This window comes from Phoenix dactylifera, chromosome 6 (assembly GCF_051530095.1).
Source record: "Phoenix dactylifera cultivar Ajwa chromosome 6, Ajwa_hap1_PhDact_Kaust_v1.1, whole genome shotgun sequence".
NCBI lineage: Eukaryota > Viridiplantae > Streptophyta > Magnoliopsida > Arecales > Arecaceae > Phoenix > Phoenix dactylifera.
In genome coordinates, this window is record NC_143195.1 from 36,801,368 (window position 1) to 36,823,668 (window position 22,301).

Genomic DNA, 22,301 nt, shown 5'->3' on the forward strand with positions numbered 1-22,301 from the left:
TTATTCTGAAGGGAGAGAACAACCATGCTTGTCTTTATTCTTACATCACAAGGCTACCAACCACTAAATTAAGTGCAAGGATACAAACTTTTTAAAAGAGCAAATGGGCGGCCAAGCTTGCCAGCCCCCACGCCTTGGTGAGCATCTAACGAGTGCTATCATAAAGTTTTTTGACACATAAGTAGACACATCTAAATGTAGATAAATAAGCAACGAGAGAAGCAGAGTCAGCAAGCAGCAGCAGCAGTGAAGAGCAGTTTTAGCTTCTCATTTGGCCCTTTCTCTGATAACATCAAACCCCATCTCAGTAGGATCCGTGGCCTGCACCTCATAGTGGACTCCCTCCAGCACCCTTCTCAACCCCTGTTTAGAAGTGGCATATAGCATCTTTGCTCTTATCCTTGATGCAGTTGGAGACCTAAAGAAGAAGAAGAAGAAGAAGAAGAAGAACCCAATCCATCATCATTTTGGCTATTAACAACAACAGTATGTGATGGGCCCAATGGCTCAACCTACTTTGGAGAAATAAGTTTGTCAGCAGTGTACATTAAGAAATGCAGTACCAAAGACAGCAACAAGCATGATTGCAACCGCAAACATATTGGGTAGGTCTGGCTCACATCATGATCAAAGGCGTCGGCAGGGTGGATGGATAAGATACCTTCTGTTGGAAAAAAAATAAAAGAAAGAGGAAAAAAAGTGCCATGGGGGTCTTGTCTTGCATGGACTGTTTGTGATAAGGATTGACGCGTAGTGTGTTTGGCTGCTTTTTATCAAGACCTTCTCTTTTAATGCTTTATTTATTCACCTTTTTTTTTTTTTTGAGTATTGCATTTCTTCTTTAATCCCTCTGAACCTTCGGTTAGAGGAGGTGGTGGAAATGCTTCGGAACCATACAATTACTCATTATATTATCTTTGAGAGCACATCACATTAAATATGTTGTGCATATATATCCCACAACTTTATGTAATTTTAATAAAAAACTTTAGAAATCATACACCGAAAGCGAGTGTCGTAATCTATGAAGGTAATTGGCGTTCTTCTGAAAACAATATTTATACATGACAGGAATTTTGATGTCCTCTATCTCAAAGTTTAGGCCAATCAAGCAACAAGGAATATGCTAAGAGTAAGGTAGGGGATGATCTAACTTTACCTTTCGGAACCGTGACCACCTAACATGGGCCACCACCTTCACCGTAATATGGACATCAAATTGATATGTTTGAACATCTAGATAGATATGGATGCCGGGCATAAAGTTTCTATGCAATAAAAATTATAGCAGGGAAGTTCGGCATTCATGGTTTTCCATTTTTTTCTTCTGGGCAAAGCCTTCGTGATGGCCTTTAGTACAGGCTAGCTACAGAATGAAATGAAATTAGAATACAATACATACAGGCAGAAAGAGGCCCTATCAATTGCCTTTAATCTTCTTTCAAGTCGCGGTTATATTGCATCTACCTGCAGGCTCATTAATTTAAGAACTATGTCAATCTTTTTTTTGATGTAAAAGAACTATGTCAATCTTAACTTGTGTGTGTATATATATATATAAAGAAGATGTCTTTGATCACCAAATCTATAGGACAAACCTTGTGTTTCCTGGACATTCATTATTTTCCTATCTTAAAAAATTAACCTCACAGAGAGAGGGAGAGAGAGAGAGAGAGATAACCATGTGATGAAGAAGATCTTGCTCTTCTGGCATTTGTCGACTGTGACGAAGTCGAAGTCGAAGACAGCATAGCGGCAGTCGTCGATGGGGAGGGAAGCAGCGAGCTCTTCGTAACCCTCGCCAGGACCGCCCACCTTGTCCACCATCACAGCTCTGGACCCCTCGTCGATCTTGTACACGACGTATCGGTGCACCTTCTTCCACTTCATTTCCATGAACGACCGCCGGCACTCCTCCTTTACGCTCATCCCCTCCGTCGCCTGCCATCCAATTCCAAAGACACATCAAATTAAGCCATGCAAAGCAGAGCAAACTTCGACGATTAAATTCAATCGAAGAACCCAGAAAAGGAGGAAGAAGAAGAAGAAGAAGGTGGTGCTGGTGATGTTGACATCCAGATTACCATCTTGAAAGCCATAGCCATGGTTGCAGGGGGGGTTGTGGAGTTGCTGGCGTGTCCTCTCTTTGCAGGCCTTTGGGATGTGGAGGCTCGGAAATATTTATAATAGACCTGAATTTCAGAGTTGTCCTGGTCCCTCATCTAAATTGCATAGCCTTTTGTTTTTATCCCCCCAGTAAAATGGTATAATTACACAGCCCTAGATACAGTCAATCCAGTCTGCAGCATTACCCACCTTTCTCTAAATATTTGTTATCGCATATATTATATAGATTGTTTAAACTAATGAAAGCTTTCTTTAGTTGTGTGGTAGGGAAAAAGGGTACTAGGACAAATATGTTTGATCTCAATTGGGCCCATCACTGCTTTAGATGGTGTGAGCTTCGCTTGTTATCAATAATTTTCTTTTTGGGAGGTGTGGGTTGATCAATTAGTGAAAGTTGCTCAATTTGGAGGCAGGTGGACAGGTTACATGGACTTCCAAGATAGGCCTGGTAAATGAGTCCATGTGGCAAATTATTTTAATATACGGAGAATTCAGAAAATCATCATATAACAGTACCATTATTGGGTCTCATTGGACACGTCCAATCAAATGTTAAAATATTTTTTTTATATAATGTATACTTTTAAGGCTGAAATAAAGAGAGCCAAAAAAAAAATGGCCAGAGAGAGAGAGAGAGACTAGAATGAGATTTATGGTGGAATCCTTCAGAAAGCAATATCCTAAAGCACAGGATAAATAACAATCCAGTAGTTCTTGTACTCGCAAAATCTTGGAGAAGGGCTACTTCCCCTCCCTCACGTAAATGTACATTGGAATTCAAACATTTTAAGGTTCTAGTTTTACTTGACTGGGATCGAAATCCCAACTAGATCTGGAATCTGAGGCCAGTGCATGTTTCGTTTCTTAAATCCTTCTGAAGGTGGATCGAGTAGATCAACCATCCAACGTGGATTTTGGTCCCAGTCTTCGATCCAACCGGTAGCCTCGAGTTCCGTTTCGTCCTTTGCTTCAAAGGAAAGACTGCCGATGAGATTACACCAAAAAAGAACGCACGAGGAACGTAACTTTTTGACAACTAGTGGCTGCTCCAATATACACGTAAAGCAGACAAGGGATGCGATGACTAAAATAAGGGCGAGGCCGTGTGCGAAGATGGTGGGTGGCAAGAGAGTTTGTACACTGGATAACTGTTTGAAAGTTCAAGAAAGCTTTTCAGGACAATAGACATTCTTTTATTGGATCATGCTGTGGTTCTTCATCCAGTTTAGTAATCAAGATGCAAGTCCATATGTGTGTGCGTGGGGAAAAGGTAGCAACCACCGCAGGAATATTGTAAAACGATGGTTCGTAGAAACATTGTTATCATTATTAAGCTGAGTATGGAGCATGTGGGAAAGGGGGATGCTTTCCCTTTCATGTCCAAGTACTTTCTCAAATGCACAAATTATATGAGATTCGTCAATATAAAGTTTCTACAGACATCCGTCCCATTCTAAAGCCATTTCTGAGCATTTGTCAATATGGGCTTGGCTCATTCCATAAATTTCATAGAATTTTCAACCTAATTATCCAAACAAGCACTAACTCACTAAGACAATGTTTACATGATTCAATCTTTTTTTGACTAGCTGGTTAATTTTCTGGTAAAAATTATGTACCCAGAAAACTCTAAGTAAACAGGGTCATGGGGGGTTTATTTCGTAGTCTATTTAGATTTATTTGCAACAGTTGCTTGACCTTTTAGGGCCAAAGAGATGGTGGATGATGATCATATCCGGCACAGTAGAACAAAGTGACTTCTATGACTGGCTATGAACATTATATTTATCCAATAATATTTATACTATTTGTAAATGCTTATAAACCTTTTATAAGTTTTGGATTTGATTTAACAAAAAAAAAATGAAGCCTAAAATATTTTACTGATCGAACCTTTTGAGGTGATGTCTACTTTATCGGAGATATGTGATGCATGTGAGAGGATGGAAGGGTGCATGCGATTGGAAGCACGAAAGATTGCAATCTCCCATATTTCTACAAAACTGCTTCACTAACTGTAACTTGACAAGGGGGCTCTCTCAGCTTTGGCCGACACAGCTTGGGAAAATGGAGACGCAGAGTTTGACATTAGCATTTATTCCAAAAACTTTTCCTCCCTAGATAGCAGCTATATGTACGAGAGATCGGACCATTGAATCCAATTTTTTTTTAAAAAAAACAGATTTCAATCTTAGTAAAATTAATTCTTCTTCCAGGAAACTTAAGAGATCAAGTAACAAACAGATGGTGCAATTTCAGAGAGAACCAACAAGGCCCATCGAAGGGACGTCCGAAAACAAAGAGCATGACGAGGCTTTCAAACAAGGTGATCGGTATCTGTCCATCCTATAATGACTGCCAACTGAAGACACGGGCACGGTGGATGTCAGAATTATGGTTAGGTGTTGATCGAAAGGAATCAGAGGATCAGCTTTAGCTTCCTTCCACACAGACTACAAACACTAGAAGCCTAAACGCTGCTGCGGGCAGCAAAAGAGTGGATGCAAGAGGACGAAGGGACCTATACGGTCCCGGCTAGTCTTCGTTGTCATGCAGCGGGCAAGGGAGGACAAACGAATCTATGAATTGGAAAGAAGCCATCCGGCCCCACTTGTCTCTGCTACGACTGCTATCTGTGGCCTCTTCATCAATTTTCTGGATTTAGTCATTTCCACCTTCATATTAACAGTTTCACCATCTCCATGATCTTCCTCACATTAGTTCCAAAGATTGGACATCAGTGGCTCTATCTCGTGTGTGTCTGTGTATCACATATGGTCCCCTTTCCAAACAAATTCTAGATATAGCTACTGTATTGTGACTGGAACATGGGCCATGAATCAAATCAAACAGGCTTCAGGTGTCATGAGATCACCACTTGGAAGGAATCTGCAAAATAAATCGTGCTCATAGGGAGGACAAAATGTCCCTTCTTTTGGTGGTAGGATGGGCAGGCCAATCTAGATGAGAAATGAAATAACAGAAAAAGTATGATCAATGAAAAAATAGCGAAATGTGTTATGTTTGGTAGAAGTTTTCAAAGAAAAAGATGAAAAAATAATTTTTCCATCGATTAGAAACTGATATATTTTTTTTCCAAAAATATGGAGTAAGATCTTCCTTTTATTAGAGGTATAATAGGTATTTACATATTTTTTTCAAAAAAATAGTTGTTCAACCAAATATAAATCACTTTCATTTTTTTTCATGGTTAACTAAATATACAAATCTATTTTTTGAGGTATCATATACTTCTCAGAAAAAATATTTCAATGAAGAATAAATTTTTCCACAAACCAAACGAGCCATTAAAAATAAGCTGAGAATAGCCTACTCCTATTTTAGTTAATTAAAATTATAGTGATTATTTAAAAGATAAAAATTTAATATTGGTATGCACCTCATAAAAATTAGGAATTTTCTATGGTGCTTCTTAAAATCTATGTAGAATAATTTTTCTAATATTTTTTCTACCATTCACTCCACTTAATAATGGATGAACCCTGATGTTTCTCATGGCAACCGGTTAAAGTTGGCGGGAGAGGTGCGGTTGGCAACTATAATAAATTGGACGAAAAGGAGACCATGAAACCTCTGCGACTCCAGGAATCAAATCCAACAAGATCCCCTTCGCAACTCCATTTAATTAGTTGCAATGGTCAGGATTGAAAGTTCACAACAAATAAAACATATACATGCACCATAGTAACACCCTAACGCGCTTCGCTATATTGGTGGCTGAGATGCGAAGATCTGAAGCGCACACAGGCTCTCATCCAAAAACTCCCAATTCTCGATTTTGCAGAAGTTTTATTTTCCAAATTTTTTAGATCTAAATTCCCTCTCCTCCTGCTTCAGCACGATAACAAAGAAATATTGGAAGAAAATAGGGACTTGCAAGAAGGCGAATGGCCCTAGAGCTTGCTCCAAACGGACGGTAATTGGCTCACAGTGGGCCTACTTAAAAGCGACAATTTCCTGCAGACTAGGACTCGACCATGAGTCCATCCTGCCGCGGGCAAGTGAAGAAGCTAATGCCGACGGTGTCTCATACCTATAAGCCTCAACATATCTATTGAATTCCTAATCGATAAATCCTGTTATTGAGTCTCACATGGCATGAAGCTTTTCACGTCATGAATGATTATTCTCTGATTCATCTAAAGAGCTGCTAGTGCTACAAATCAACATCGTTTAATCAACCTTAACAAATACCAATAACTCTTTAACATAATTAACATAAAGAACAGTCTATGAAAACAAAATATTTGCTCCAGTTGATTAGCCACAGAGAAAAATGTGTTTTTGTTGGGTTCATATGAAATAGCATGCTTCCTCTAATCCATGACCGCATCCGTTGACTTGTTGCTGCTGAAGTCTGGGTGACCGACCTGCAGCAAAGGAATGAATAAACTTGCCATATGAGTGCTACAGTTTGAATAGCTCGTGAAAAAGCTTAAACATGGAGAAAGCAGGTAGATGAATAGTTTGTGAAAAAGCAAAATGAGTAACAGAAAGATGTCAGATCACTAATGATTTATATAAGTACGAACAGGACTCAAAGATAGCTGTCAATACTGATGGGTTATCAAGCAGGTAACGTATGGGAAGAATTACCTACCCTGTGACTATCTTTAATCATCTAAATGAAAACTCAATCAAAGGGAAATATTTGGAGCCAAAAGATTCAACTAAACAATAGAATGGCCACCAAAGGAATAACAGAGGGTAGGCAATGTTTCTAGCGAACAAAAGGAAAATTGGTAAGCTGTGTATCTCCACATTTCAGAAACTAGGTCATAAGAGAATTAAATCATGCCTTGAGATCAAGCTTAGGCATCAAATGTTACCTTGGAGAACAAGCAGGCACGAACAGACTATAGGAAATCATTCACTTATCCTCCTCATTTTCTTGCTTATCTTCATTTTGCTTTTGCTGGGACTGGAAAAATGAGCACGATCAGAATATACAATAAAATCAGCATCAGAACTTCAGACTAAAATGGTTTAAACAAATAACATAATTGAACATAATTCAATTAGTAATAACCAGCTTTGGCAGGAGCGAAGTAACACAAAACGGCATGCAATGACAACTGCGCGATTCAAGGTGTCTAATGGTAAATTCATTGACAACATTAAGTTCAGAACATTTATTATGGAAATATATGATATAACCATTATCCCAAATTGTGCAGCAATGAAACAAAAAGAAACAATTAGATATGTATTAAATTTCTTATTTTACTCTTTGATCAGTTTCACTTGTGACAGTACAGTGTTAAAAAAACTTGAGGCTTGATCCTTCGAAAGTGTAGTTTATGGCACTTTGAAGCACAACAGATTTGCAAGTTGCATAAAGCATATTTTATGACTTCAACATACACAAAGTGAGCTTCCTGAAGGAAGTTTTGAACCCTTTATAATGACAATTTTTTTCCTCTGGTTTTTCAGATCCTCAGAGTGGATATATTGGTAATATATAAGATTCATGATTGGATTCCCTTTTCTTGACTTTGCAATTAAATTGTTGGAATGAGCTTGAGGAAATCAGAGCATATCTGATTCTCCATGCAACATTTTTCCCATTTATATGAGCCATCTCTAGTGTATGTATGTAAAGCCATCTCTAGTGTATGTATCAAGTAGAACGAGAAGCTATATGTAAAGTTTAATTCAGATGGTATCAAAACCTTCAGAAGTGTAATTTATGGCACTTTGAAACACAATAGGATTGCAAGTAGAATGGCACTTCGATTAAGTTTTAAACCATTTATGTTACCCTTTTTCGTTCCAGTTTTTTCAGATCCTCAAAGTCAATATATTGGTAATATAAAAGCATATAAGATGCTTGATTGGATTCCCCTTTTTTCAACTTTGCAATTAAGAGTTGGAACGAGCTTAAAGAAATCAGAGCATATCTAATCCTCTACGCAACATTGTTTCCATTTATATAAACCCTGTTAAAGCCATCTATGATAGACATGTCAAGTTTTAATATCAAGTAGAATGTGAAGCTATATGTAAAGTTCAATTCAGATGGCATCAAAGACGTATAGGATGCATCATTTTCAACATTGTGATCCAGATTTTACAGACTTATATGCAATACATACATGTATGGATAAGCAAAGAGTTGAAAACTAAGAGCACCACACAGGAGCACTTGATTATAAGCATACACTTTAAGCGAAGAAGCATCACCCATAATATATGGCTAGCATGAGGAAAATAATTTACTTATGCATCATGATGCAGCGTCAACAATAATTATGCACTACAATTATACAGTATTTCCACTTGCATGGACCCAAATCTGTGGTGAAACAACTAGCAGCATCCATAAGATGGCTTCATTGAGAAACTTATGCGGTGTTGACAATAAAATAAGATATGGGGTTCCCAAATTTAAGCTAGTGAAAGTATATTAATGGATATTTCATTGAACAAACTCTAATTAAATTCAATCCCAGTGACATTATTAAGAAAGTTATAGTCAGGCAGTGGATCCCATGCCACTATATCCAAGTGTTTTCTTTTGAAACCAGCAAAATTTATCCACAAACTGAAAGCCATCATGATGAAACACCATGAACAAGACAAGGGAGTGGAGAACATCAACACCCTAAGTTTTTTGCAATTTCAAATCTATCTGTTGTATAAAATAATGAACAACAAGGTGAATATATATACTTTTGCTGATGGTAGATCAAGTGGGGATATACTTTTGGGCTATTCATGGCTGTCATGTTCTAGGAATTGTCAATAGTTGCCACATTATTATGAGGTGGGAAAATTACAGAACAGTAAGAAGGTCGGCTTAAGTGCTGCCGTAAGGAGCTCTCAGGCATGTAAGGAGATAGCAGTAGCAGTCAGCATGTTGAGGTGAATGTTTCGGAAAAGTAGAGTTTGACTGACTATATACAAAGGAAATTGTATAAAAAATAGAATTGATATTTATTGATGATGGTATGTCCAATAATATTAAAGAAGCATAGGTCAGGAAACTGAGTGAAGAGATCAAAAAAGAAAGGGAGAATCTAATGGAGAACTTTTTTTTTGATGGGAATTTAAAAAGGTGCTTGTTCGCCCGATGATGCCTGTAGGCAGTAGCAGGCGCATGGTGCAGCGGCCCGTTATTGTTCCACCATTGAAAGCGGGCAGTGATCGTGGCTCTGTGAAGCCAGCCTCACATGGTCCCGTCATCTTAAGGAGTGGCACGATCTACGCTTAAATCTAATGGAAACCTGAATGGCAGTCAAGGTTGTTTACGAAAGAAATAACAGCGAATGAAACTTTGATGCAATTGTGAAGGATCCACAATATCCAATCCAAATAGAAACAACATTGCTTGTTAGTACTGTCATTGTTAAATGTTGTAAACCAGTTGCCACATCAAGAATAGCATCTATTATATGTTAATGCTCATTTACCAAATCAAGATACTAGGGTAAATAACATAAAACAATGTGACTTTTTGACACTTGTATTGCACCTGTAGCATACTGGAAATAGAAACATGTTGAAACAAGCAAAACCAATGAAAACCATCTATATGATAAGAATATGTTATTAAATACGTATCTTCCTTCAACCACCCCAGAAAATATATATTCCAAAAAGATGCAATTAATAGTTTATGTATCCTAGTAGAACAAGAACAAATGGCTCATAAAGACATACCTCAGATTGGCCTTGTAAAGATGCAAGCAAATCTTTCACAGAAGGGTCATTAGGATCGACACCTGGAAGCTGTAAGAGTGAAATAGTCATTATATGCTGCCGGTAAACCATAACACTACAGAACTGAGATTTAACAATCATAGAAATTCAAGTAAATGCTATACCGAATTTAGGATAGATGAAACAAATGACTGGTCCTCCAGAACCTTGCTCATCTCAGACTGGGTTGGTGAGTCTTTTGCATTATCCTGAACAGACATTTGAAGGGCTGCAAACAGAGCAGTGCATGCATCAGAATCATAACACTGCAATTAGATCTAAAAGAGATAAAGTTTGTTAAGTAGTAAGGAAGCAAAAATGTGCAATTATGACAAGGAACCAAGTTTTTAAATGCAGAACAAAGATATCATAGTATTATTCCAATCATGGTCAGTGTTGTCAAAGGTGTTGTAGGCCTCCTAGGTACTCATGCGAGGCAAGGAAGCCCTTGAGTGCCTCAATAGTCATGCGACGTGAGTTTGCTAAGTCAATGCCTAGCCAAGTGCCTAGGACAAAGTGTGAGTGTTGGGCAAGCGCCTCTCCAATATCCAGCAGTATACATCCTATCCCTTTTTGGCTCATTCTTTTAGATGCTTATTAGTTTTATTTTGAGGCTTATTTTGGTCTATTGGCATTTTTATAAATAAATGGCTACTCTACCATGTTCAATGATTTGTTTTTTTTTAAAGTTGTCATGTTCATCAAACATGTTTTAGGAAGTGATATTTTGCTACCATGTTTGAATTTTGAAGCTACTACAGATATCCAGTGATTTATGTTTGCCGACTTTTGAGGGAAGTTGTATTTTGATGTGATACTTTGAAAGTTGTGAAACACGACATGTAATGTACAAGACAATTATGTTTTTTGATGTTGAAACTTGAATAACTAATCTTTTAATACCTGTATAATCTTCAGATACATACGTAGTTATTTCTAATACATTTATTGAACTTCAATTAAATTAGTGCCTCATGTTTTTCGAGCAAATGCATTTTTGTGCCTAGTGCCTCGAGCAATATAGGAGCCCTATCACCTTAAGTGCCCCTTTTTCTATTCACAACCTAGATCATGATAATGAGGTATGACTTGGTCATTTCTCTAGATAACTAGTGAATCTTTACTAGCAAAAGAGGTTATATTATATGAGTAGCCATATAAGGTACATAAAGGGGTCTCCATGAACTCCAAATCAACAAAGGCAACATGATTTCCTATGAATACATCATCTCTAATCACATCTTAGTGAGCAAAAAGGAGTCCACCATCTTGCTTCTTTTCTAAGGCCTTGTTTGGTCACAGAATTGGGGGATATCCCCCCACTTCCCGCACTTATTCTACCAAACAACATTCTTATTCCCCACTTATACCATCCCAGCTGTTATCCCTCTTCTCCATTTATGTCATAAGCCAATTTCAGCCCTAGGCTTAGATAGGCTTATTCTGCAGGACTAGGATCCATCCAATTACCATATTACCACTCGAATTATTCTTTTGCCCCTATTTACTCTCTAAATATACAACAAAGTGGGAGGGCAATTTTTGTCCTTGCGATAAAATCCAAGTCATCATGAAATACGATGCACATTATATGCACTTTATTCCCTGCGCTTATTTCCTCCACTTATCCCTCCAACCAGGTGCTAAAAAGCTCCTATCCTCAGAATAAGTCCGTCCCATGAACAGTACCCAGATAACTTTTTCTCATTCCCCCAAAATTTATTCCACAACCAAATGCTATCTAACGGTATGAACCAATGTGATTTCACGATGGTATGGATAGGCGCCAGACTATACATGGGCCAAAAATGCTTAAGCAAGCATAGAGTAGACTGCTATTCACATATATGATGCACAAAGACAGATGTATGCATGCAAATGTGTATATATGTATACATATCTTTCATCTTTGAGGTGTAACAGACTGGACTTCAAAGAGATATGATATTGTACCACAAAAGAATAGAATAAGTTAAATTAAAGTATCAAACAAGTGACTCCAAGAGGTCTTTACTCAAATATGTAAACCAAGTTCCACCCTCGAACAAGTTGCGAACTAAGTAACCTCCTCATCAATCTCTACAATTTGGGCTAAGACTACAATGAGAAATGAAGCTACTATTAGACCTGTCACAGCATTTAACTTTAGACAGTCATAATGAACTTTTAGTGAAAGATTTTTTCCAAATAAATATAATACAAATACCTGAGGCTGATATCAGAGCATATAATATATTATTAACTGATTATGATAAAGATAAGCTGAACTTTATAGGTGAAATTCTGGCTTATCTAAAGTTAAAGAGAAAGTTTCCATTACATGATTTGACCAGCACATTAATTTCAGTGGCTTAATCTAAAGTTAAAGAGAAAATTAACTTTGAATTTAATTAGTTTGCTGCTTCTTACAAGGAAAAAAAGGGGGGCTATTCAGTTAAAATGTTCAGGCATTCAGATAAACAAGTGATAATAGCATTCCTGTCATAGATTATGAGATTTTTTTAGCATTTAGATTTTTTAGGTAACTTAAATAAAGAATGTTCCACAAAAGCAAGAAAACATATGCCTAATCTTGCTGTTCATAAATGAATTGTTAGAGCAACAACAAAACAAACCAAGTGCTAATTCATGGTCATCTGCGGTAGCCTCTGACATATCAGTATCTGCCACAGCCACATTAGTGGACTTAGGGTCATCCATCGACATTGCAAGAGCCTGCTCTAGCAAGGCAGCCTCATCATCCTGTTACCACAAGAAGTACATTTGATATCTACAGTTGCTAGAATTGTTAGTGGAATAATATAATAATTATAAAAAATAAATATACTACACAGAGAATCATGCTTGCATATATTAAAATACCGATGAAAGCAAATTTTGGTTTAAATTCATCAATAATCCATGATAACATATAAGTATGCATATACAGCCCGTAAAGGAGAACTACAACATCATATGTCAGTGCTCCTGACACATTTAATCCATTTAACACTATTAATTCTGTATAACAAGCATTATATTTCACAATGGAACAACATCTACATATGGCCCCTTGAATAATCGACATCTTGAATAAACACTCATATTGAGTGTTCTTGGAGATTCAGCTTCCCGACAGATGAACTTCTAAAGGATGTTCTCTTGTAATGTGCACTCATGACTCTTAAGGTTCAGGGACGGAATAATCTGGAGCAACTCGACAGAGCACCTTCTTACTAAACGTTTGGACAGACAATGCCAATTCAGGTGCTTCCTCTAAAATAAGACCACTTCTTTTGTTATCTTAGAACAATGTAAAACAGTCGATATCTAAAAAAGATTCTCAGCATTGCTTTTGCTTCGTGTGTAGGGTACTGAAAGAATAAAAAGTTTATAAGCTACTTTTCTTTTCATTTTAATCAATATTACGCAACAATATTCAGAACCAAATAGTACACCTATGATCCAAGATTGCATATGAAGAGCAATACCAACCACAAAAGATACCATAAAAAGGGAGCCTTGTTCAAACTAGTTGTCCTCAGATTTACAAATCCTCATTTACCATGCATTCCTATTGAATGCTTTTCCCAATGTTATTTCAAGGTTTTCAGTATCCTTTCTTGTAACTTCCATCCATATTATTTTAAGTCTTCCCCTCATCCTAAGTTTTTTAAAATGATTAATGTACCCACTCCTTACGGGAGCTCCCTCATATCCTTGTTCTACATTCCGTGCCACATAAATCAATAATCCATCACTTTGTCCTTAATTTGCACACTTCTTATAGATCCTTCAACATACTCATTTCTCACTTAGTCCTCAATTTGGACAAGTCCTATAGCTCCTTTAAAGTGAACTAGAATAAAGGACTTCAAATGGGGCTTTTGTGTTGAGAATTGGGAATTGAAAAGTATGTCTTGAACAGTTTGCAATATAGGTCGGTGCAAGAACAAGCTATGAAGGCCAATTTTGGGTCAGAAATGTAATATGAAGGTTGAAAGAGGGAAAAAAAAAGATAAAGGTAAATGATTATAAACTAGGGTCTTTGAGAGGTCACAATGTGTTAAGATAAAAGATGAAGGGGAGAAGTTCAATACAATAATAAATTATAAAGACAAGTGCCAATTTAGCCAGGCACCGCATATAGTGTTGAAGGAGCTGCATCTTCAAAACATACTTCCAAAGTTAGACCTTCAATAACTATATGATATTACTCAAAATTTTCAGCTGGTAATAATTAATGAGTACCCTAAGGTACATTCTAATGGACCACTTGCAAATTTAGAAGTACAAGATATAAAGAAAGAGAAAGTCCACTCCCCCAAGGATACGAGAAAAACTACAAACATAAATACCCTTTCACAAGGATGACATAAAAGAGAATGAAGGAAAAAAAATAAATACATTTCAGGACTTAAATACCAAAGAATCCTCTAGACCTTCTAAACTAAATTCTAATAACTAATTCAAAACTTATATTTAAGTCGATTTATTTTAGATACTAATTCTACTTTATATAGGTTTTCTAAATCCAAAAATTACAATAAAGTCAAAATAAAATTTTGGATACTTCTTCAACTCAAACTTAAAAGGTAAAACCAGCGAAATCAAAACAATACTAATGCATCTACAATACCCACAACCAATTAGTAATAATACTAGTAAATGTTTTTACATCATCAACATGGGCCACCTTATAATTTGCCTCTACCATGAATGATCAAATTCCCTTCCTTCTTATCGCATTATACGGGTCATCAATTAATTGTTTGCTGATCCACGTTACAAGCACTCCATGAAGAATCAACACTTCCACCAAATGTCTCTCATTCTCCCTCCTTTTAATCCCATGGGATATTTAAAGCTAAAATCACTCACATGCAAGGTTGGCACTACCAATACTAGGACCGTACAACAAAACATGGTATGTACGCTCCATTGTGCTAATCAAGCACCAATACACCCTTTTCTCATGATAGCAACGCAATGACACCAAAATATTTAATGAAGCAAGCATTGAAACACCAAAAACTTGGAAGACCAAAGTGCCTTAAAGCACATCTCATCACTAGCCTCACATGAATCTCTACATCATGACGAGAGGACACTATGGAGCTGCTCGACCATCAACCACTCTGATGACAACAAATCCACCAAGCCATCAACCCTTGCAACCTTGCCCGTTGGTAAATACAGCAGATGGTAGTAAATACCATGGACAACAATAGCCAGCACCAATAATAACACCAGCCAAGGATAAAGGAGAGTGGAAATGAAAAAAAGGGAAGAAAAAGCCTGAAAGCATTTCATCAAATAGGCAAAGGCATACTCAACAGCCATCCCATAGAACAATAACCACACCCCTCCACCATGCACAAGGCATCCACCCTAGACACCCAACCGGGCCAAAAAAAAGGCATGCTGCACAGCCAAGCCACTGCATGCTGCACGCACAGCCACAACCTCCACAGTGATGCCAAGGAAGAGAAGACCCCTGAAGACACGGGACTAGTGGGCCCCCAAACCCTAATCCACTTGCTCCCATAAAGAGAAGCCACCAAATGAGAAAAAGGGCAGGGGTCAAGACACCCAAGCAAATCGGCATTTGCTGGTCAGTACTGCCCCAAACCAGGTAGAACTGATTGATTCCACTCAATCCAACCAGGTTCAGCTATGGGACCAGATGGAAGGTCATTTCGTCCTTGTTCCTCGCTAGGTCGGTACAGCGTGAGGTGTCCCACCCATCTCAAGATGGTTCAACCAACCTTCACACATGCACAACTCCAAATAACTTCCTGACTCAAAAAAAAAAGGGATACAAATGAATACACTCCCAATAAAATTGAAATCTGGTGGAAAGAGCAGGAATGCAATTGCATAGTGTTGTTTCAGCATTAAATGCAGATGAAAGTTAAAACAAAATCTCAAACTTAGATGTCTTTTGGGGTGGTTCTATATCCAGTGGATATATTTTCTATTCATGATCATGTAGGAAAATTATGGGTGGCAAAAGATCAGGTCCATGTCGAGTTTGGGTTGGACATCATATTGAGGTTGCACAGAGCTTGGATCCAACTTGGAAAACAAATTTCAGAAAATTTTTAGGACAAGGACCTGGCCTGGTTTAAAAAATGTCAATCTGGAAGTAGCCCAGTTTCACTAACTGGCTAAAAACTAAGTGGACCTACTAGTTAAAGAAAAAGAAATAGCAACCCCTCCTTGTCTCCTACCCCTTTACTTTGTTCCACTGATCCAAAGAGAGCCTAAACCAAATCCATCTCCCACCTTCCATAAAAATATAGTAATACATTGAAAAAATCCAGTCTCCTCCCAACTATCTAGGGTCAGCACACCTTTTTCTCAAAAAAAAAAAACCAAAATTATCATAAAATCCAAGATGGTTAGGGATGTACAATGGATCTGAGAAGGGTTCTATAGTATAGAGAGAAGGCTTGTAATTTAGAGGCATCCACCACGAGTTGGATTTCAAATGTTGTTATTCCACAAGCCAAGTTGAACTTTAGTGATGATGCTCACTCAAATGCCCCTTTTTTCTGTCATATCCATGAACATGCCTCCCCCTCTTTTTATTTCCTCTCTCAATGGCCATGGGAGGAAAGCAAAGAGGGATATTAGGGATTGTGTGTAAGAGAGAGAAAGCTAAAAAGGGAAAGGAGTTTAGGAACTAGCTCAGTTGGTCATCTAAAGGATATCTCAAATCTCAAGCGAGAAGGCTATGTTAAAGGGTGGATGGAGCAAAGTCTAGTAATTTTTAACTTCTCTTGCCCCAAGTTGTCCAAAAATATAGACCTGGACCCAACAAGAACTTAAATTTAGATAGATGATCACATTTGGAGCCAAATTCCAGACAAAGGGATGATTCTTTTGAGCTATTATTTCTCAGATTAGAATGGGTCAGACAGAGCATCAGACAAAAAATTGCAACTCCTGAGGAAACTAAGATGTAAATGAATAAAATGCTAAAGATCAGCTACCTTCTCAAAGTGTCTTACTTCTGATTTTTGGAAATAAAAAATGGTCAAAGAAGAATGTCAAGAGTCCTAAGGTTCAAAGAACTAATATCAGGGAGATATATAATATAATGGAACCATCATAACGTGATAAACAAACTAGGATGAATAAAAAAAACTATCTATAAAACAAATTTAACAATTTATAACCCTACACATTTAATTAAGTAGTCATCTAAATTCAATATGTTTGTATATTATAGTGAAAAACAATGAAGAAAGTATTTGAATGCACTAGGGAGTAGAGACTAGAAAGCTTCATAATTACTTAAAATGAACTTTCAAACAAATGAAGTTCAAAGTAAATACATATTCATGGTACAAAATACCAATATACTTTATGAACTTATATGTGAGCACTGACTCAGCTTAAAAAAGTTACACAACAGAACCTATATTTTACAATATTCAAACTTTTCTTGGCTACACTTATTTTCTTTTTTTCTTTTTTTGTGGACTTTTGGTGATTCTTATGCTGGAAATCCGATGTTTGGACCATAACTAGTGAAACCATTGATATCACAAAGACTGTAAATTCACAAGCCCAATCAAAACCAAAAAGGAAAAAAAAAGATTTTTCAAACATTTAGTTGTCATAAATAGGATTAACATGTCAGGAGGGAAAACAGCAATAGGAATTGTGGATTTCCACCACATGCACAATATGTCATGATATAATTTTCTAAACCCTTTAATCAGATGATTAGCACAATATAGAAACATTAGAGATGCATAGGCTACTTCCATATTTAGTCAGAAAAGGCAGGAAAGGAAACAAACTGTCAGATTATGTCTTTTATCATCAACTGCAGGTACTGAGCTACTGTTTGGCTCCGCCATAGTTGCATCGTGAGAGCTTGAAGCCTGTTCCCCTCCTTTTTCTTGTTTAGCAGCATCCTCTGCAGCCTTTTTAGCAGCAGCTTCTTGCCTTGCCCTCTCCTCTTCCATCGAAACCCTAAGTGCAAGAGCCAACTCAGGATCTATGTTAGGATCCACTCCAAAATCAAATCCAGACAAGCCACCAGCTGCAGCCGCAGCAGCAGCAGCAGCAAAACCACTCCCACCATCCCCATCTCCTGTAAAGACTGGTGTGCTGCAAAACAATAAATAAATGAGATAACTTGGACATGATTCATGGATCTTAAGTTGTATCATGGACTTCTGGAAATTTTAGTTATACCTTATAAGTACATCAGAAAGAGCATTTGGTCCAGGTGGGACATGAACTATGTGACTGCTGTCATTATTGTTTACAGCAGCAAGAAGGGCCTCCAGTTTTTCAGGTTTGCCATCATCAGATTCTCCAAAATCAACAATATCAAGAGAAACACTGTTCTTCTTCAACTTTCTTCCAATTGCCTCCAATGTCTTCTTATCATATTTAATTGGACTAATACATGAAAGGTTTGACAAGAAAATCATAAATCCATATAATCATGCAAGTGCAAAAACACATCTTGGCCATACTGTACCTTCCAGCAAATACTATGATCCTTTGTTGCTGCTTCTTATTTTGGCGGTGTTTAAGAGCCAACTGAGCAACCTGGATCCCAGCAGTCAAGTTCATCTCACCGCCAATTTCCAACCCTGCATACAGAAAGCAATCAACATACATGCCATGACATATGAGAAGTTAGTCAAATAGTATAACAAGAAGATGAATCTCTGCTTTACACCAAGCAGAGCTTAGGCTATTCTGCCTAGCATGTTTTGCCATTATAGATCTCAAGTTTCAACCCAGAATACAAAACAGGTAGTAATTGTTAGCATGTATATCTCTTAATATCTCTTCAGTCATGTGTTTTTCTGAAAGAACTCTAATAAAAATTTTAAGAGCAGGGAAAATAACCTATTGATTTTCAAGATGAACTTCAAAGAGTTGAAGATATCGGTGAACTGACATTTTAAAAATGAAAATTTTAGAAAACACTCTCAAATAAGAAATAGACTTTCTACATTGAAAAAGACAAATACACATATTAGCATGTATATACAAATAGAATATATGATTTGGTCATCATAAATAATACATGGGTGGAAAGCAACATGTTGAATTGCCATCAGTTGGCCATTCTGAATAGGAAACAAAGCCAAAATCTGATTGCATAGCCTCCTATCCATGGATGCCCTCTATGAGGATCATGGATGACCAATAGCTATGGCTCTAAGGTATAAATTGTAGCATCAAGGATTCAACAATTTAAATTGTAACATCACAATGAGGAAGAAAGGAATGCTAATCAAGTATTCTTGCCTACACCTTTAGCATAATGAAAGTATGAGGAAAAAGGATAATCTAATGATTAAGAAGAAATGAAATTTATCATGCCATAACACAGCCCATAAGGCCATAACCATAACATTACACCAGCAGGTACCATAAACATGCTCAGATAACAGCCAGCTTATGTATAATGATTACATACACATCTAAAGCCATGATGTTCAAAAGAGTCAGGGCAACTTTGAATGAGCACAGAAAATTGCAGCCTCCATAGATTAAAATGAAAGCTCCAGGTAATCTATAATCTGTGGAAGAACTTTAACATGTTCTCCTTATTTTTCTTTAGTTTTCATCAGTGTAATATTCATTATATGTAGTACTGGAGTAAATTTCCTATGTTTTCATTAACCATATGCAAAACAATTTGTCCATTTTTCCTTCTTTATGTTCCAAGACTTCTTATCAAGAGCCACTGGAAACAGGAAACTTTAAAAAAAAAGCAATCATCATGAAACAGATAAAAAGAACAGTGCAGGGATATATGTCCTATAATCCTTGCTTAAATTGCAGGATAAGTGCGTTTGTAATCCACCAAAATACCACTCAAAAGAGTGTTTCTTCAAACAAAAAGATGTGACTTTCTGCGGTGCCTCCATCTCCAATATTCCAAAATTCCTGAAGCTTCAGTTCACCAAATAGTTTATAGTGTAAAAAAGCGTGGAATAGCTAGATCGGAGAATCAATCTAATCCTAAAAGAAGCAAAAGCGGACTATCCAAATTACAATCTACTACTTGAATGATAAAATAGTTATTATGAAGAAATTGGGGTTCGTTTAAACAGAAGTTTATCATAAATAAAGAGATGCAACGCTAAAAAAGAATAAATTTTGCAAAGAAAAATTCTACCATGCATGCAAGCTAGGATCTTTCCAAGATCACTGGTTGGAGTGACTAGAACACGGACCCCCTTGCCTGCCATCGTCAGGACGCCCACTGTATTCTCCGGATTAGACTGTAGGATCGGACATATATAATACATAAGAAGAAGAAGGCATATAATCTAAAACCCTAATAGTAGACCAATCCTATGAAAAAAAAGAAAAAAAATACACCCCTAGAATCCATAATTTCAAGCGTTGGTTTGGAGTAAAGATGGAGGCGAGATCGAGGGAAAGGTGAGTAATTACCTGCGTTTTAGCCCCGCATATGAGATTGACGGCGTCGGCTTGGGCTTGGAATCGGGTGGGCGAGTAGTCCCCATTCCGCATCCACTCCGAATTATCGATACAGATCATCGTCGCCTGGGAGAAACAAGAAAACGACTAGGTTTCAGCGAAACCCTAAAGATCCGACGAAATTATGCACACCGAGAGGAACGGAAGGAAATAAGAAGGGAGGAAGAAGGAAGGGACCCAGAGGGAGAGATGTGACCTCAAGAACCATGGCGACAAGGCGAGATGGAGATCGAAGAAGAAACCGCGATGGAGGGAGGAGGGGAGGTCGGAAGAGAGATTTCAAGAATTCTTGCTTGCGATCGAGACAGCCTACGACGGTACGAGTTGGAGCAAGGAATAGATGTCCAGTCTGCCGCACGTCTACTTTGGTAAAGACAAATAAGAATACGACGCGTGGCTAAAGTTTAGATGTGCACGCCGGCCCGCATCAATGTAAAATAAATAAATAAAAAATGTGTGCGTAAAATTATGATTTGCATATATGCTTTTATAAAATATTTATTTTATATGTATAATATATATATATATATATATATATATATATATGTATACTAAATAGCATCATTAAAAAATAAATAATTTAAATTTAAAATAACTAAAATATTCTTACAGAAAGATACGCAAAAAAAAAAAAAAAACTTTATAAAGATATGCATATAAATAGTAACTTTGTAAGGATATTCATACAATTACATATGTTTAGAATGGTATGCAATTAAAAAATAGTAAAAAATGATCAAAATTTAGTAAAAATAATTTATTTTTTAATAAAAAAGATGGTAAATAATGATTAACATTATCGTGTCACATGATCTCATGTTAATATCAACTATTATAAAATGAATTATGTTGCTTGTACGAAATTCTCGCTTCAAGAACAAACAACAACTTAATATTTACAAATTACTAAAAAATATTTTACCAATCTGAGCATCTATAATTAATTTAAATATGATATGCTTGAACTTTTTTTAAAAAATAAAGAATATATAGATGTCATAGATTCAATAATGATAATTATATTAAAATCAAATGGAGAATAGCATTAACAAAATGATCGTCTAATATTCTATTTTTGATGTGTCGATCTAGCTGAATCATAAAAGACTTACTAAGTTCCAGCCGAGTTTTGATCTTTTTTTAATTTTTTTTGAATATATATCCTTCTAAATATGAAAAATTATATAAATATCTTTGTAAAGTTGCTATTTACATGTATGCCCTTAAAATTTTTTTCTACATATCTATCCGTAAGGGTATTTCAGTTATTTTAGTTTTAAGTCATTTAATTTTTAAGGACATTAGATGGTATAAGTACGTGTATATATATATATATATATATATATATATATATATATATATATATATATATATATATATATATATATATATAAGAATATACATGCAAATAGTAATTTAATAAGCGTATTCATGGAATGCACCCCCACTCAAAAAAAAAAAGAAAGAAGGAAAGAAAAGTGATTCATATGCATGACTTTGATGTACTTTACATTTGATAAATCTTGAAGGTATAACGTTGTTGAAGTTGCGCCAACGCACGCACTGTATCTGGCTCATCCGATTAACGTAAGAGGATTGAATGAACCTACATAGATGATTTTGACTTCCATATGTCCATGCCTAAAGTCCATGCCTGAAGGAATAAAAGCTTTGGTTAATGCTGATACTGTCGAATCTGTTTTCTTAGAATCTAGCTCTCTTTTTCTTTTTTCTTTTTTGTTTTTGGGGGTCGTTGGACCCCAGATGCATTGGGGGAAAAATAGACTACATAGTAACGTGAGCATCGCACGTATCATCGTGTGCACATTTCTCTTAATAAAATCAGTACTGATTAGATTAGAGTACTTTGAACTGCAGTAACCATTGTTTTGATACACCTTGGACAGCCGAACCATTTTGTAGGACGTAGCCACGTAGGTGAAGCATTTTTGGTTAAACAGGCCACAAAGAAATATCAG

The 22,301-nt window shown here is 36.7% G+C and overlaps 2 protein-coding genes across 2 annotated transcripts; both read right to left on the reverse strand.

The window, feature by feature from the left end:
- LOC120105897 (actin-depolymerizing factor 5) lies at positions 1-2,236 on the reverse strand. The gene is made up of 3 exons (XM_039118659.3): positions 2,085-2,236; positions 1,682-1,941; positions 1-418 (listed from the first exon to the last, which is right to left on the reverse strand). The coding sequence occupies exons 1-3, from the start codon at positions 2,220-2,222 to the stop codon at positions 268-270; spliced, it is 549 nt and encodes a 182-aa protein (XP_038974587.2). The 5' UTR covers positions 2,223-2,236; the 3' UTR covers positions 1-267.
- A 4,025-nt stretch (positions 2,237-6,261) lies between these two features.
- LOC103700880 (26S proteasome non-ATPase regulatory subunit 4 homolog) lies at positions 6,262-20,687 on the reverse strand. The gene is made up of 11 exons (XM_008782776.6): positions 20,519-20,687; positions 20,275-20,388; positions 19,994-20,099; positions 18,335-18,449; positions 18,043-18,252; positions 17,643-17,955; positions 12,465-12,591; positions 9,975-10,078; positions 9,811-9,879; positions 6,978-7,069; positions 6,262-6,518 (listed from the first exon to the last, which is right to left on the reverse strand). Exons 1-10 carry the CDS (start codon positions 20,528-20,530, stop codon positions 7,019-7,021), a joined length of 1,221 nt encoding a protein of 406 aa, XP_008780998.2. The 5' UTR covers positions 20,531-20,687; the 3' UTR covers positions 6,262-6,518; positions 6,978-7,018.
- Positions 20,688-22,301: the final 1,614 nt, after the last annotated feature.

Bases quoted from the DNA above. Each gene is read 5' to 3' on its own strand.
- LOC103700880 (XM_008782776.6), bottom strand. The intron at 18,253-18,334 runs GTACAGTATGGC...TTCATGTATTAG, and splicing joins ATCATAGTATTTGCTGGAAG to TCCAATTAAATATGATAAGA. The intron at 10,079-12,464 runs GTTTGTTTTGTT...CTCTGTTTGCAG, and splicing joins TGACCATGAATTAGCACTTG to CCCTTCAAATGTCTGTTCAG.
- LOC120105897 (XM_039118659.3), bottom strand. From the start codon at position 2,222: ATGAGGGACCAGGACAACTCTGAAATTCAGGTCTATTATAAATATTTC. The intron at 1,942-2,084 runs GTAATCTGGATG...ATTGGATGGCAG, and splicing joins TGGCTATGGCTTTCAAGATG to GCGACGGAGGGGATGAGCGT. The intron at 419-1,681 runs GTTATCTCTCTC...CTTCTTCTTTAG, and splicing joins AAGATCTTCTTCATCACATG to GTCTCCAACTGCATCAAGGA.